The sequence below is a fragment of the Platalea leucorodia genome, assembly GCF_965183815.1.
Source record: "Platalea leucorodia genome assembly, chromosome: 4".
NCBI classification, from domain to species: Eukaryota; Metazoa; Chordata; class Aves; order Pelecaniformes; family Threskiornithidae; genus Platalea; species Platalea leucorodia.
The window spans coordinates 114,526,613-114,542,987 of record NC_138826.1 but is presented as its reverse complement, the minus strand read 5'-3'; the positions used below and the strand labels follow the sequence as shown (position 1 = coordinate 114,542,987).

General features: G+C 39.3%; 1 protein-coding gene across 3 annotated transcripts in view; it reads right to left on the bottom strand.

Moving 5' to 3' along the window:
• The window catches only part of RSBN1L (round spermatid basic protein 1 like), a 49,657-nt gene that overhangs the window by 29,408 nt on the left and 3,874 nt on the right, over positions 1 to 16,375 (bottom strand). For 2 of the 3 annotated variants that reach the window (XM_082310829.1, XM_082310831.1), the window contains exon 2: positions 6,980 to 7,093. The exons of the other annotated variant lie outside the window; for it this stretch is intronic. In XM_082310829.1, coding sequence (XP_082166955.1) covers positions 6,980 to 7,093 — 114 coding nt within the window. The remainder of the gene's footprint in view (positions 1 to 6,979; positions 7,094 to 16,375) is intronic. 3 annotated transcript variants of the gene reach the window in all.

Below are 16,375 nucleotides of genomic sequence, written 5' to 3'. Positions count from 1 at the left end.
CCAAACACTGTAAGACTGAGATATCCAAACTAGCTTTCTTTTAAGCAAGATCTGGCAGCAGCAGTGCAGTGCTTGACGCAAGCTAACCTATTGCACCTCTCAAGTAATTACTATTGAGGCACGCACTCACAACCCAACACCTTCAAGACAGGTGTTTCAGAGAGTCTTCACCAGCAATCACAATAAAGGTATGTACATAGATACACACACAAACACACACACAACTGCTGGAATCTCATTTCAGCAAAGACAGTAGCCATTTTGAAGTGCATGGCATCTTCTGTCTCTAGGTGTTCGAAGATGCATTTAGGCAAGCACAGCTACTGGAACACCTATAAACAAAACAAAAAAAACTTTTTCCACTGCATGATGCAGAAACACGAGACAGCAGTTTTCACTGGTATTAAAAAAAGTCTTTCAGTTAAGGTGAGTCAGAGAACTGCTTTGGGTCACAGCTCCCAAAATTATTAGGGGAGGAACTTTCAAAAGAGCATTAATAACAACACTAAATTGTTCTTTTCCCACCGTGTTCTAGCTGGCAGCTAGCAGCAGGAAGGGTCAAACATTTTTAACTGCAGCCAGTAATTAAAGTCAGTTTTCACTTCCCCACTTTAGAACTCAGTCACCAAAATTTAACAGAGCTGAGGAGCACTTGCCTGGGGGCAGAAGCACAGAGGAAAGAACATCAATGCAGAGGAGCTTACACAGGGACCACATTTCCTAGATTTTTCAACTGAAGGACTGGAACACAGCATCTTACTCCTCGTTCTATGGCACGTGAAAAGTCACAACAGTATCAACCAGCTGCAGGTATACCACTCATTCTGCAGTGAGAGATCAGCCTGGCTACTCCTGTCACCAGCTGCAAAACATTATTTAAGTCTCTAGCTTGGTCCTGTACCAACTATCTCCTACTGCAGTGCAACAAGACACTCTGCCTAGTACTCTCCAGTAAAAGTATCAGTAAGAAGTAACCCCCCGTTTAATGATCTTCACTTTCTTCCCACAGTCCCACATGGCCAGACACACGACTCAAGTATTTTCTAGCATTCTTAATGCAATTCGAACTAAAGCTACTGACATATTAGAAATTTATGATGACTTAGCTCTGCTAAAGCTCTTCAGGCTGTGTCTTTAAATAGTCAACACAGAAATCCCAGTTCAAACCACAGAAGTGTCCCCCTGGATCTTCCAATGAGTTTAAAGTTCATAACCACAAACAACTGGAAAATCGCTTAGAACAGGAGCAGCCAAGACGCCAGTCACCAACCAGTAAATAAATAAAATAAGCACCCGTAGAGAATACAATTGTTCTTGGAGGCATTGCCACTTACAGTAGAAAAAAAAAAAAAGTTTTAAAAAGAAGCCACCCAGCACAAGAAAAACCATGAGAAGCCTTTTAGATCCTAAAAAACCCTCAAACTTGTACCAGCCAAATAGTTAACTAAGTGGCAGAATTTTATATTTTGATTTTAACATATCATCATGCATTATAAATTTATTTTTATATACTTTCAATAAATATAATTATATATAATAATTTGATGAGTTAGTGAAAAACATATTACAAAATAGTTCAAAAGGATTAGAACTGACTTCCTAATAGAGTTAAAACATGCACATGGAATTCTGAACTGACACAAAACGCACAGTCATTCCGCAAATAAGGAGAATGAGCAAGATCAACTGCCAACAAGCTGAAAAGCTAACAGACCATGAGCTGAAAACAAACATAACTTCAAGGTGTCTCAGTACACAGCCCAGGAAGCAAACCAAGCAGCAGGAGTACAACTCAGAACGGACAGCTATCTTGTTCTATTTGTAGGCTTGAACGTTTGAATATTAGACATCAGAAGAGTCAAGCCTAAAATACACCAAATAACCCTGTTTTGTGTTGTCTCAGCCCTCCTGGAAGTTGAATAGGCACAACCATCTTGAGAACAGCTATTCGAGATTTTCAGAAAGGGACACTTACAGGCATACAAACACAAGGTGTGATAAATGTTGCTACAAGGATATATGTTGGCTTCTACTACATTTAGCTCATTAAGATAACTGTCTCTTACTCATCAGAGCCACACAGGAAGATCTTAACACGACTCCTCCTATACCCTTTCCAACAACCGCACTTACGAAAGCTTCAGTGGAATGTTGTAAGAAAAGCAGAAATTTATAAAGTGATGAATAAAAAAATATAAAGCTCTAAAATATTTTCAGTTAAATCTTCTACAACAAACAGTCTGAAAATACAAAGTCTGCAAACAGTCTCTGGAGTCTGGTCACCTGAGTTACCATATTAAATATATATATATATACATAAAATTATAGATTATTTTATGTACTTTATAAGAAGTATTTTAAAAAGCATGAAACTTCCGATTTCTAAGAGGTAACCTTTTCATTATGCAGCTTTTTGAAAAGCAAGTTTAAATCACTTGTATTTCCTGAATTTTTAACAATACGCATGTGCCAAGAAGCTTTTTTCCAAGAACTGAGCTCTACCTTTCACATAACAGATTGAAAGAAAAAGGGGCAATTATATAGCCTTATTCTACAGAGAAGACATCTGTAAGTGCAAAAGGATGACAAAAAACCTTTCCATTCTAGACGCATAAGAAAAGCCATCAGGCTTTCTGAAAGAGCTAAACACGTTTCCTTTAGCAGCCTCAGGAACTGCAAAAACACCGTTTTTAAGAGCTGCCCTTAACATGGGCAAGTTTTATCACCACTTTCAACAGAACAGCAACCCAAGTTTAGGCAGATTTTAACCAAAATCAGGCTTATGCACCAACTCTCCCTCAAACAGCATCAGTCCCTCAGTACTGACCTCTTCTTCTATGACTAGCCACCTTTCATATTGGAAGGTCGTTTAGCTGTCTGAAATCAGGCAGGCTATTACCTCCACCCCCTCGATGAAAGTCAGTCACAGAAGAAAAAACAAAGACAAAAACCAAAACACTAACAATATTCTCAACATAAGAAAAGCATTCAGCAGATGGTCAGACTAACATTTTACAACAAGATACACATCTAATGCCTAGAAGAAGGAAATAAGCTGTCTTTAGAGACCAGCATTGTAGCCTGTTTAACACACACACACACAAAAAAAAAAAAACAAAGAAAAGGAAAGTAGACTAGTTCCAAACCTTTGTTCCTAAGCCCACACAGTGAATTCTGAGCTCAGAATAAAAGGGCTTGGAGCTTAGCTTTTGTTCCACAGGAAGAAGAGATCTTTAGATGAAGAGTTAATAATGTCTGAGAAGGTCACAGAGGCACTGACCACTAATACATACAAGAAGTTGCATCTTAAAGCACTTTTGCCTTTGCTCTCTTGCCCTCAGCTTCCAGGACGTAAAGCTACATCAGCAGAAGGAATCAGGAAATGTTATACAAACTTCACAGCACATACAAGCACATCCAGTCAGATTTTGGAGGCCCACAGAAGACATCCAGAGTTGCTGTTCTGAACAAGATACAAACCCAGAGGAGAGGATCTGTCTGCTCTAAATAACCACTCTCCTGACACACTCCTTTCTTTCCCTAAATACGAGTCAATTTTGCAGGATACTGGCAAACCAAACATAGCATCTACAAAACACTTCCCATCAATATCTTAAAGAAAACCTAAAACATGATGCTTGACTGATAACAATCAATCAGATCTATGAAACAGGGACAAGGCACCTAATGCACTTATAGCACCGTTCTGTAAGCATAACCTATCCTGCTACTTAACTAGCTCAGGAGAGCAGAGGTGTTCTAACACAGCCCCTGTGCATATGCTTTTTTATATTAACTTGAAAATAAAGCACCATTTGAGGCCCAATATCCCCATTAGGTGTCATTTATCACATCTGTGTAACAAGACTTGCTGCCATTGCAGCTTCCACCTCATCTGCTGAATGGCAATAGAAATAGGACACCAGGTAAAAAAGGCAGGTACACAAACAAAACCTGAAGAACCTCACTGTTGAGGCAGTTACACATTGCCCAGTATCTCAACCACCAACTTCCCTTCATGCTCAGCAAAGACAAGCCACATCTGTTCTTTTCACAGGAAGCCACCAGCTTACACATCCCCCATGGTCTAAGCTGATACCTTGAGATCTGATCAACACAGGTTTTAAGCTGTCATAGTTGCTAATACAGTTACTCGGAGCCATGCATAGAGTATAATATGCGATGTCGTAATTACAGGGTTCCATGCCTCTGACCTCATATGAACATTTTGAAGATAATGTTTTGTTTGGGGAGTTTCAGTTTTTTGTTTGTAAATTAAATACTACAGCAGACAAGATAACAGAAAAACATATCAGGAATTTGTTCCTAACTTTAAAAGCAGAGTCTGAAAAGAACAGATAAAAAAAAAATATTAGGTCTACTTAAATAAGCAACATCCTCACAGAAAAACTGATGCAGCATGATCTAGATAAGTGAAGAGTGAGGTGGTTCAAGAACTGACTTAACTGCCATGCTCAAAGGATTGTGATCGGCAGCACAAAGTCCAGCTGGAGGACAGTCACTGCTGGAGTAACCCAGCCATTGATACCTTGCGCCAGTACCGTTCAACGTCTTCATTAATGGCAGCGTGGGACAGAGCACACCCTCAGCAAGTTTGCAGGTGACCCAGAACTGGAAGGAGTGGTTGATGCAGCAGAGGGTTGCGCTGCCAGTGAGAGGGACCTTGCGAGGCTGTAGAAATGGGCCAGCAGAAGTCCCGTGAAGTCAACGCTGGGATGTGCAAAGCCCTGCACCTGGGAGGAATAACCCCCTGCACCAGCAGAGGCTGGGGACCAAGCGGCTGGACAGCAGCCCCACAGAGAAGGACTCGGGGGTCCTGGTGGAACACAGGTTGACCATAAGCCATCGTGTGCCTTTGTGGCAAAGCAGGCCAGCCACCTCCTGGGCAGGGTTAGGAAGAGCACTGCCAGCAGGTTGAGGGGAGTGATTCTTCCCCTCTGCCCATCACTGAGGAGACACATCTGGAGTATCACGTCCAGTTTTGGGCCTGCCAGTCCAAGACAAACGTGGGCATACCAGAACAAGCCCAGCAAAAGGCCCCAAAAATGATTAGGTGAGCAGAGCATCACTCACCCAAGGAGAGGCTGAGGGCAGTGAATTGTTCAGCACGGAGAAAAGCAAGCAGTGGTGGAAAGAAGAATTTTAGCAGTGTGTATAAACACCTGAGGAGAGGGTGTAAAGATGTAGCCAGACTTACAGAAGCACTGAGGCTGGAAGGGACTTCTTGATAAGTCCAATCCTGCTCAAGCACAGTCACCTAGAGCAGGCTGCCCAGGACTGTGTCCAGTCAGGTTTTACAGCCTCTGTAGGCAACCTGTGCCAGTACTCACCCACCCTCACAGTAACAAAGTTTTTTCTTACATTCAGACAGAATTTCCTGTGTTTTAATTTGTGTCCACTGCCTCCTGTCTTGTCACTGATCACTGCTGAGAAGAGTCTGGCTCCATCTCCTGCATTCTTTTCCATCAGATGTTTATACACATTGATGAGATCCCCCTTCAGCCTCCTCTTCTCCAGGGTGATCAGTCCCAGCTCTCTCAGCCTTCCTCATAGGAAAGATCATAGAATAGAATCATAGAATGCTTTGGGTTGGAAGGGAGATTTAAAGGCCATCTAGTCCAGCCCCCCTGCAATGAGCAGGGACATCTTCAACTAGATCAGGTTGCTCACAGCCCCATCCAGCCTGGCCTTGAATGTTTCCAGGGATGGGGCATCTACCACCTCTCTGGGGAACCTGTTCCAGTGTTTCACCACCCTCATCATAAAAAAATTCTTCCTTATGTCTAGTCCGAAATCTACCCTGCTTTAGTTTAAAACCATTACTCCTCACCGTCTTTGGCCATGTGATGGACTCATTCCAGTAAGTCCCTATCTTTGTTGTACTGGGGAGCCTAGAACTGGATGCAGTATTCCAGATGCAGCCTCGGCAGTGCTGAGTAGAAGAGAAGGATCACCACCCTCGACCTGCTGGCAATGCTCCTCCTAGTGCAGCCCAGGATACTGTTGGCCTTTTTTTTGCCGTGAAGGTGCGCTGCTGGCTCACAGTCAGCTTGTTGTCTGCCAGAGCCTCAAGGTCCTTCTCAGCAAAGCTGCTTTCCAGCTGGTCAGCCCCCAATATGTACCAGTGCTTGGGCTTATTCTTCCCCAGATGCAGGACTATTCTCAATGGTATCCAGTGACAGGACAAGAGGTAAAGGGTACAAATTGAAATAAAAGAAATTCCTTTTAAACATAAGACAACAATTTTTTACTGCAAGAGTGGTCAAATACTGATACTGGTTGTCCAGAGAGATTGTGGAGCCTCCACCCTTGGAGATACACAGAGTCTGATAGTCCCGGGCACCTGCTCTAGTTGACCCTACTTTGAGCAGCGGCATTGGACTAGGTCCCTTCCAATCTCAACTACTGTACAATTCTAAGATTCAGTGGATGTACAAGCAAGTGTGATAACATGATCTTAATTACATTCCATTACAGTAAATGAAGTAAAAGCAATTACTCAAAATTAAGACTGCCTGTTGCACATAATTTTTTAGTATTTGACAAAAGTTCCTGAACTATTAACTCCTTAGTCATCCAGTTTTGTGCACTTAATGTTAGATATAAAACGTGACATGGATTCATTTTTCTTCTCCACAATATATAAAATGATAACCTTCTTCAGTAACTGCAGAGAAGATGTCGGTATCACCAATATCATTCCTTGAAGTACTAGTCTTTACCAGTTTGTATAAGCAACATTGTGGTGATAATTACATTTTTAATCTCCAATGCCTAACACAGTTGACAAAAAAAAAATTTAACATTTATAGTTAAGTTTTAATTTGCAACCCTCGTACCAACTAATCAGGGAAAATGGCATTTAAGTTAAATGAAAAACATAGTATTAAAACTCAGTATCCAATCACAAAGATTTTAAAGCACTAGAATGAAATACCACTAAATAGTTTGAACCTACCTTTCTGCAATAATTTGACCTCTCCATTTTCTTTCTTGATTTCATTCATTATTTTGTGCTTCTTCTTCTCTTTTTGCTTCTTTTCCCTTTCTTTAATTTTGTCTTTGATTTGAGCTGAAATGCAAATATTTTACAATTAAGTAGGAACGGAAAACTAAATGTTGCATGCATGTTTCATATTACTCTTATGTAAGCTCTATTAAGAGGATAAAAGGAGGAGTTAAGAAAATCCCAGTACTTATAATATGAAAAACTGGTATTTATCTGTTGAATAATCCAACATAAGCTTATTTAACTCAGATAAGTTTTGTTTCTATCATGTTACAACTGCATGCAACAATTCAGCATGTTAACTTTAACAATTTTTGCTTATTCCTACTACCCTCTGCTCTTATTTTGCATCTACAGTCGGCTCTTATTTCTTGAAATTCAAATTACCCACATGAGATAAGCAATGGGGAAAAAGAGTAAGGGTTGTGTTTTCCTGGGTGCGCGTATACACTAGAAACTTCACATAACTATCTTCCCACAGTCTAAACTTAAAGGCTTTTGAAAGTAGCTTGGAATGAAGACTTAATGTAAAAGATTTTGCAGCTGACAAATTAAGTTCACAGGCTACACTAATGCATTAATAGCAGTAAGATGTAATTAATAGAAACACATGAAATGCACTGTATTTGCACAGCAGATATAACGCACTGGTGCTTCCCTTGCTTACCTACAATCAGCAACAGCTTACCTGAGCAGTCTCATTATTCATTTACTTCCTTGTCAAGTCACTCCATGTTTTTAAATCATTGTCATACAAAAGCAGAGCCTTTAGGCATGCTTTCTACATGAAAAATACCAGACCCAGAGGAATTCATAATTTCAAGGAGTAATCTTTTTAAGACAAGTTTAGATTTACTTTTGAGGCCAAGCATTTAGAGAAGTCATATTTTACTAGGCTTAGATGCAGCCAGCACTTCATGCCTAGTTTCTTGGCCTGAATCCAAGTACCTGCTCCAAGAGTTCACTGGGCTTTTTAACCTCCGCAGGGAAGAAGAAATCTGAGTTCAAGCTTCTACATAATGTTATGCTTCAGAATGCTTTCTCAATAATACAGCTGAAAGACAATCCTGATGTTTTATTTATGGTACTTGCATTATAAACCCCACGTGGAAGCAAAGAGAAAGCCAATCACTTTTCCTCAAGCATTCACATAAAAATAGAAGAAGCAGGTATCTTCACTACTAACAAATCAGAAATATTCCTCAGAACCGAACCAAAGCCTTCAATTCAATACAATATAGCCTACAATTCAAGACAATATAGAGCGTCCCATAACCAAACTATTTATGAAGCATGCTAATAGTTAAACAAAAAGTGCAAAGGGTTGGCAACAATCCACATAAATGAATACTGTAACAATGACTCTACAGCACTCACATCTTTTCTTTTAGGAGTTTTCTAGTAAGGCTACAGAACTTGAACTCTAGCAGTTGTTAGGATGAAGAACAGTATTTTGGAAAGAGCCTAAGAAAGAAAATAAAGGCCAGAAGAGATGGCAATTGAGATACATCTGTTGTTTATCCACAGATCAAGATAAGCAGCAGAGAGAATAGAAACTATGCTGGCACAAAAATAATAAGGAATAAGGTAGCTGTGCTTAAAACTGTCTGGAAGTCTTAGTTCTAAGTGACTGAAACAACCACATCCAAGAACAGCCCTCTAACGGTTCAAAGAGAAGGGATGACAAAGCAGATTTGTCTGTATAGCAGACCATGGAATCCAAACAAGTTTTCCTAAGCAACACAAACCTGTACTTTCTAGAATTAGGTTAAGCAGACATGAATCTTCCTCTCCAGCCTGCCTCTCCCCCAAAAGAAACACCCAAATTGTAAATCCCCTGCAACTTAAGAAATACGAAGTAGGAAATAGATTATGTAACAGGAGTTGAGTTTAAGTAACACTGAAAGCAGACACTCTCAGCAAGTAGGCAGTAACAGCAGGCTTCATTTGTAACCTGCACTGAATGTTCAACTCAGCCAGGAGTATAATTATCATGGGAGGACCTAGATTTTATCTCAACATTTGCATACTGTTAAGAAGCACAGTTGACTTCTGCTATCACTTATGAATCAAAGACTGAAGAGCATATACAAATGCTGAGCATTGTTGAAAGAGGATGAGAGAAAGACTGAAAGAATCCTTTATTGCAGGCTCATGAATAGCATCGCAGGCCAATGAATCTTCCAGTTTTGTTAGAACCAACACATAAGTAAGGACAGAGAACAAGCTGAAACCTTTTGAAGAGCCTCTAGTTTATTTTCACATCAAGCAATTAGCAGAGTCAATGGTGAGATGTTCCAGACAAAAGAAACAATGAAGTGACCTGTGACCTCCTCCAGCAACAGCCACAAGCAAATCATACCTGAAGCACTGCGAATATAATGTAAATGCAGCTGAGGAAGGTTTGAAACAAATTAAACATAACTATTCCCCTTTTAGAAATCACAGTACTATAACAAAACCAGTGTACAGCCTGAGGCAAGTAAAGAACAGTTGAGAATCCCAATTTAAATGTACAAATTCTCAGGCTTCCTCCCTCAAAGCCCACAGAATAGATAAGCACTAGATAGTAGAGTTCTCCTTAAAAAAAGCATCAATAAATACTGAAACAAAGACGTAATATAAAAAAAAAAGAAAAAACTATGTCAAAATGAGAATCATTCCACGGAATAACACTTGGGTCTTAATTCTTAGTTGAAATGTCTTCAGTTTATGAGTAAAAGTTAGTATTTTCTAGTCTGGCTGGCAGAACTCAAACGCAATTCTCAAACAAAATTCTGCAGATCATTCTCCTCAGTGATAGATATTCCATTTCACAGCTTTCAATGGGATGCAGAGATAAAAAAATCAACCAAATTATTTTAAGATTGAGTTTACTACAAAATCTATTGCAACTTAGCTATGCTGGCTCTGCAAAGTCAGTACATTTAGAAGCATCCAATAGTCACTATAGTCAAGAAACATGATTAAGACATGCCTATGGCACAGATATCTAACAAGGAAGGGCAAGTGCAATTCTACAAGTACAGTCTCCATACTAACTGCTGCCACCATATGATGCTGCCCAATAAAGTTGGTACAGTTCAACACGGGCTACAGCTCTTTGGCACTTTCCAAAATGCCACAGATCAGGATCTCTCTGAGTGTCCTCTCAAATAGAAGGTATCAATCCCATCCAGCCATACATAATTTGAGTCCAAATCGCACTTTCTCAACCAAGAAACATGAAAATTCTTCACAAAAATCCAGCTTCGAAACAAATGCCTCCAACATTAAGCAATTTCCAATCTACATGTCATAGAATAAGCAACCAGTAAGTGAGGTTGGCAAGGGAAAACAAGACAAAACTTGTTCTGTTGAACAAGTTAAGAGAAGTTGGAATGCTTTTCTATAGCTTTTTTGAGGTTTACCAGCTACTACTGATCCAAAACCTTAGGTCTCCACTTCATTTGTAGGGCAACAGCATCTCAAAGTAGTAAAAGGTAGAGACATGTTTCTACTAACCTTTCCGTGTCCACAGAATATTCTGCAATTAGCTTTCACCAATACTACTAACAAGTTAAAAAAAAAAAAAAGGCTTAAGCTGCTGAGGGAACAGGATGAAATGAGTCCCCAGGGAAATAACGTAACCCAAACAGTCAGTGATCGTGACAAGAGAACATCAAGTACCAACAGCTATTACTTCAGTATGTCGCAGCATTGCAGTGGCCACTGGAATAGTTTCAGTTAGTTTCAGTTTTCACAACGATGAAAAACTGAAGCTTCAGAAAAGCAATTAACAAATTTAAGTTTCATATGCTAATGAGGAGATACTTTGAGTTCAAAGTAAGGTGAAGGGGTAATTTAACTGAAACATGGAAGACAAGTTTTAATAAAAAGGTCTTCATTCTAAAAAACCAACATATATACATGTACCACTGACTAGAAGCTAAAGTCTGACATCCCTAGTCCATAAATGATCATATTACAGTTCCTTTTTTTTTTGGTAAACAAAGGCACAAGTTAGTCACAGGAACAACTTACCAAATAGTTGTGGTCCTTTATTGGAACTTCTTCCACAGGGGTGTGGGTATTTTGTTTTGGTGTATGTTTGTTTGGTGGCGGGTTTGGATTTTTTGGGGGGATAGGGGATATGTATAATGTTGATGAATTTTCAAGTGAAGTAAAATTACATATTACATTTCAATAACTGTTTCTCCACTTCAGTAGATATCAAAAAAAAAAAGGAAACATTCTAGCAACATAAACTTCAGTTATATTTAAGCTGAGTTATTTGCTCTCTCCCTTTTAAAAAAGTTGTTCTGGTAAGGGATAATAAAACCGTTAGTCAGGTACTGAATATGAGGATTTGTCTAACATTTCATCTGTTGGTTTTTTTTTTTTTTGGGTGATTTTTTTTTTGTTGGTGATTTTTTTTTATTATTGAATCAAAACAGATACAAAAAATGCCTCTTATGTCTGCTCTACTTTGAAACGGGAGAACATACCAAATCTTAAAAGTTGGTAACCAGATTCTTCCAACAGGAGAAAAAGTCAATCATGGTGCCATGAATCACATCTGAAGTGACAGAAAAGAATACCTAATAGCCATATAAGATACCAACAAAAAATGCAATGAAACAAGTCTCTCTGGGAAAATACCAGTCCTCTACTATTATATCAGCAAATCACTCATACCAAAATCCTTAAAATCATCCAAAACCCTCAGCAATGCAGTAGCTCTCAACTTGGCCAGAACACAGCTGGAAAACTGATGTCTCTGTTTCTACTCACTATATTGTACTGAGACAGCTGACAGCTACTTCTCCTTAGCCCAATGCTTACTACTGCTGCAACAGCTTCCTTGTGACATTCAACAACCAAAGTCGTCAGCAATCCTCAAAACATTATCTTATTGTTCATTTGATGAATTTTAGGGACTAGCTCCAAAGAGCAGATGATATATTCAGGTCTCTTCACATAAATCCATATTTTCCATTGTGTTTTTAACAACTACATTAGGGACAATCACGACTAAAACACAATAATTATTACATACAAACTTTTCATGCATACATACAAACATTATTGTAGCATAGTAACCCTTCGAGTCTTCTCAAATCATTACTCATTGTACTACGTGCTCTTCACGCATGCACACAGACTTCCTATTCCTTTACATACCTCTAAATACACTAGAACTAAAAGCCAAAAGTTTGAAGTCATTAGTATCCCAGAGTAAAGATGGAAGAACCCTGCATTTTTCAATGAAGTTTTTCCCCTACCAAAATGCCCTTTTGCTTTATATGCTTTTGACGAGAAATACACTGCTCAGGAAATAACTGGTCACAGACCAAACAGAGTTTGTAAATGCTCACTATTAGGGTTAAAAAAAAAAAAACAAACAAAAAAAACAACGAAAAGAAAAGAAATGCCAGGCAAAGTAGGAATCAGCTATGGAAGGTCCAGTAACAGTTATGCTTGCTCCTTAGCTTTCAAGCTCTGCTGCCTGAAGAAAAAAAAAAGTCTCTATTATTGTAGAGTTATTTTTTTACTCTACTAAATAAGCCAATGCCATGTGTAAACTTTTTAAAATACAGAGTTCTGTAGGAATAAGTATCCCTGTTTGGAGGAAATACAACACGCAAGGAATTAAGAGATTTCTACATGTTTCATTCAGGTCACAATATGAGTGTCACCACAAAGTCCATATTCTTTCGTTTTAATGTCATAGAAACAGTACACCCATGAATGAAATGCAGCAACAGCAGTATTTTTTAAAAAGTGCTATATACAGACAGGAAGAATTCCATTATGAAGAAGTGTTGCACCTCACCTTCCTAAATGGCATCTGAAGAATGTTTTCACTTTACAATGAATCCACACGATTAACTGAATTAATTCAGAGTGATATGCATACTTCCTCCTCAAATCCAAAAGCTTCTACCTTTCCTGCATGTTGGGTTAAGTACATAAATAAAAGAAATGGAATATATACTGCATTTATAAGGCAAACAGCCATTTACGACTAAAGGCTACAGAAAAAGTTTTCTGTTTCCTAACTAGGTAGATACCTTCTCATAACGATTGCAGTTATTTCTCAAGTAGTAATAAAGGAACACAAATTTACAGATGACACCATTCAGATTTCAGAAATTTAACCAGATCTTTGCAAGCTTTCTACAGTCAAAAAGGTAAATCAAGTGCGCAGAGAATGAGTCAAGTGGGAAACGTTCTGTAGTGGATTACATGCAACGTGGTCCCTGTTACATTGTGAAATCCGCACCTTGAAGACGATGCAGAGCCCGAGCAAGTCCGTTTCAGCACTGAAAGAGGCGAGCTTTACAACCTTGTCAGATGCCAAAAGTTGCAGCTGCTTTGCATCAGTTTTCCAGATGGTAACCCACATTAGCAGTCAGTCATAGATTATGTTCAAAGTATTCTGCCTCTCTCCTCCCTTTGATTTAAGGGCTGTCACTGCACATCAGGCAAAATATTTACAAACTACTGCTAACGGACACCATCAAGATGGTTAACACCAACAGTATTGTAACTGAAGAGAAAGGGGAGGAGGAGGGGAGTACAAGAACATCAGTCACTGTTCTTTCCATCGGCACTCTCCTCCCTTTATACAAATACCCATAAAAATAAAACCTCAAGAAGCCATGTTTGTCTGGTTATGCAGATACATGAAGTACGTTTAACACCACTATGTTAACGGTTTTGACACCTGCACTTTTATTAAGTCATACAAGGTACACTGGAGAGCACGCTGCCTCACATAATGAACATGAAAAAACCCATACAGTATTTTGGAGACACCAAAAAAAAAAAAATCATGATAGCTTTCTCATTCCAATAACCAGGAATATTTGGCTGACATTCCTTTCAGAAATGAAAATTTAACATCCAAGATATGACTAAAGAAATCCCCCTACCAGGCAAGAACATTTCCCCAAGGCCTCCAGTGAATGGGAAGGAAGACAGACCCCTTTCAGAATCAAAACACTTCAAGAAATTTCAATCTAATCTTTGCAATTCCTCTAATTGTTGCACTTTTAAAGGAGACCTTCTACATGTAGAACTGAGTGAGCCAAGTTTAAGCGCAAGCACTGGGAAGTTGCATCAGAAACTGGTAGTGGAGAACGTGACAGCTGCAAACAAGGCCTCTACAAGAGGTTTCGGATCTGATGTTTCAGCCTACTGATCTTGTTTCAACTAAAAAAAATTATTTATTATTCTACAACCAGAATAAGTTTCTGCTGCGTAAATTACACACAGAGCTGGATTCTGGGGTACAGGAGGGGCTTTCTTTGTTCTCCAGCTTAGAAAAGGACAGATTGTTTTACCATCTAGCAAAGCTTCATGGTTATTTCACAGAAACAAAAAGGGGACAGGGTCCCTCAGGAGAAAGATACACTCCTCCAAATTCATCTCAACATTGAATGCTTACATTAATGTCACTATCAGCTCTCAAACCTAAACTGCATATAAATCTCAGACATCGAAAGAAATCTGAGGAGTCACTCTTCTCGTATACCACACTTAAAACTCTAAACATTTTCTAGAAACTGCTGATTATAGTGTGGTATCTGAACAGAAATATATTAAGGAATTCAGAAGAGAGTGATCAAGAGGCCTCACAAGCATGAAAATGACTGCTGAATTTTAGGCGTTTGGCAGGGGGGAGGGGGAAGTGAGTCAAGCCACACAGTATGAAAAAAAGGCAAAGGAAATAGGAGTAAACAGAAGAAGGAAATGTTTAGCAGAAGAAAAAGGACAACCTAACGAGCAAGATGCATGGTCCCAGCTCTAAAGAAGGGGAAAAGAAGAAGATCCAAAACTTTCTCCAACCTACTTCGGGAAGTCAGACTATGAAATGAGCATCCCTCTAGATCCAAACCGAACTTAACTAGCCTGAGAGGTGCAATTTCTTGAAAGCTTAACACCCAGAAGTGTCATGCAACCCAAAGCAACAAAATTACCAGAAGAATCACTGGTAAATGCCCACCTGAAATCTAATCTAATCTATCCTTCAAAGACAGCAGGAGAAAAAGAAAAAAAAAAAAAAAAAGACTGGAATTAAAACAAGAGCTGCAGTACCATGTTCAGCTTGCTTGCTCATACGGGGAACTCCCATCTGCAAGTCAAAAATACCAGTCTCATTTTGTAATTGCTTGCACACTAAGGTAATCTTATCAGCAAATGGATCACCAAAGAAAAAAAAAAAATTGAGGGAAAGGGAAACCGTACACAGAATGGCAAGAAAAACAGAAAAGATGGTTCATGCATCTGGATCACACTGTACAGCAAGTCTATGGACCAAAACAAAAAACTTCGGGCAGGCATCATCTGATGAAGTGGGGAGTGGCTGAGCTGAGCCTTGCACTGTTAAGAAAACGATTTCAACCATGAACTGCTAGAGCAGGGTATCAGTTAAATGACTAACTGAATCAGCATGGTCATAAACTGGAACAGCAATCATTTCTGTCAGATTCACACCGTTTTAAAATAAAAATAGTTACACAACTTCTAATTCCACTATCAGAATGTACTTGACAAGTGAAATTTAAGCTTGTTTTAAACAGCCTGAACCTCGTATCTGCAGAACAAATCATGCATGTGGCAAAATGTTCTTCCAGATTCTCTGCATGCTAGATCATCATCTCAGAAGGGCTCACTCAACTCCATTCATTTAATTGAAATGTAAGCTGTAAGGCCTGGTTATGACTCTGCAAGTTAAAGGTCTTTCCAATGAATTAGAAGACTAGAGAAATCTGTAAGTGAAGGCTTGTTCAAGGAAGAACACACAAAAATTTTAAAGAGCTTTAAGCACATCATCCATCTTGGCTATAACCAAGCTTAACATCTTCCTATCACTTGGGAAAGAAAGGTGCCTCAAAACCAGGTCCTCTTGCCTAGTAATCACTATTGCAAGCCAAGAACAAACATCAGCTCCTATAATCAGCTTTCTGAATCGTAGGTAAAAGATCTTCTCACAATTTTCTCCTCAGTGTCAATATCCCTTATCATCATCACAGTAATTAAACTAGAATTAGGAAAATGCTATTGGTACCACTCAAAGTCCTATGATGACAGTTTTCCAAGTCGAGATATCACATTCATTCACTCCGCATCACTACGCAGCCTGATTCCCTGTATTATCTTGTCTACGCCACAGTCCCAGCAATCCCATGAGACAAATTCTGCCATTCTTCCCCCGATCCCCCTAGCTTCATTCCCCATTTTCTCCAGTACTAAGGTCCGTGCAGGCCCTCCCTCTCTCTCACCAGGGTAAAGCTTTTTCTCTGAGTGTCATAACTGCTGTGTAGCAGAGTGCGCACATACCTCGCTGATTAGAAACGC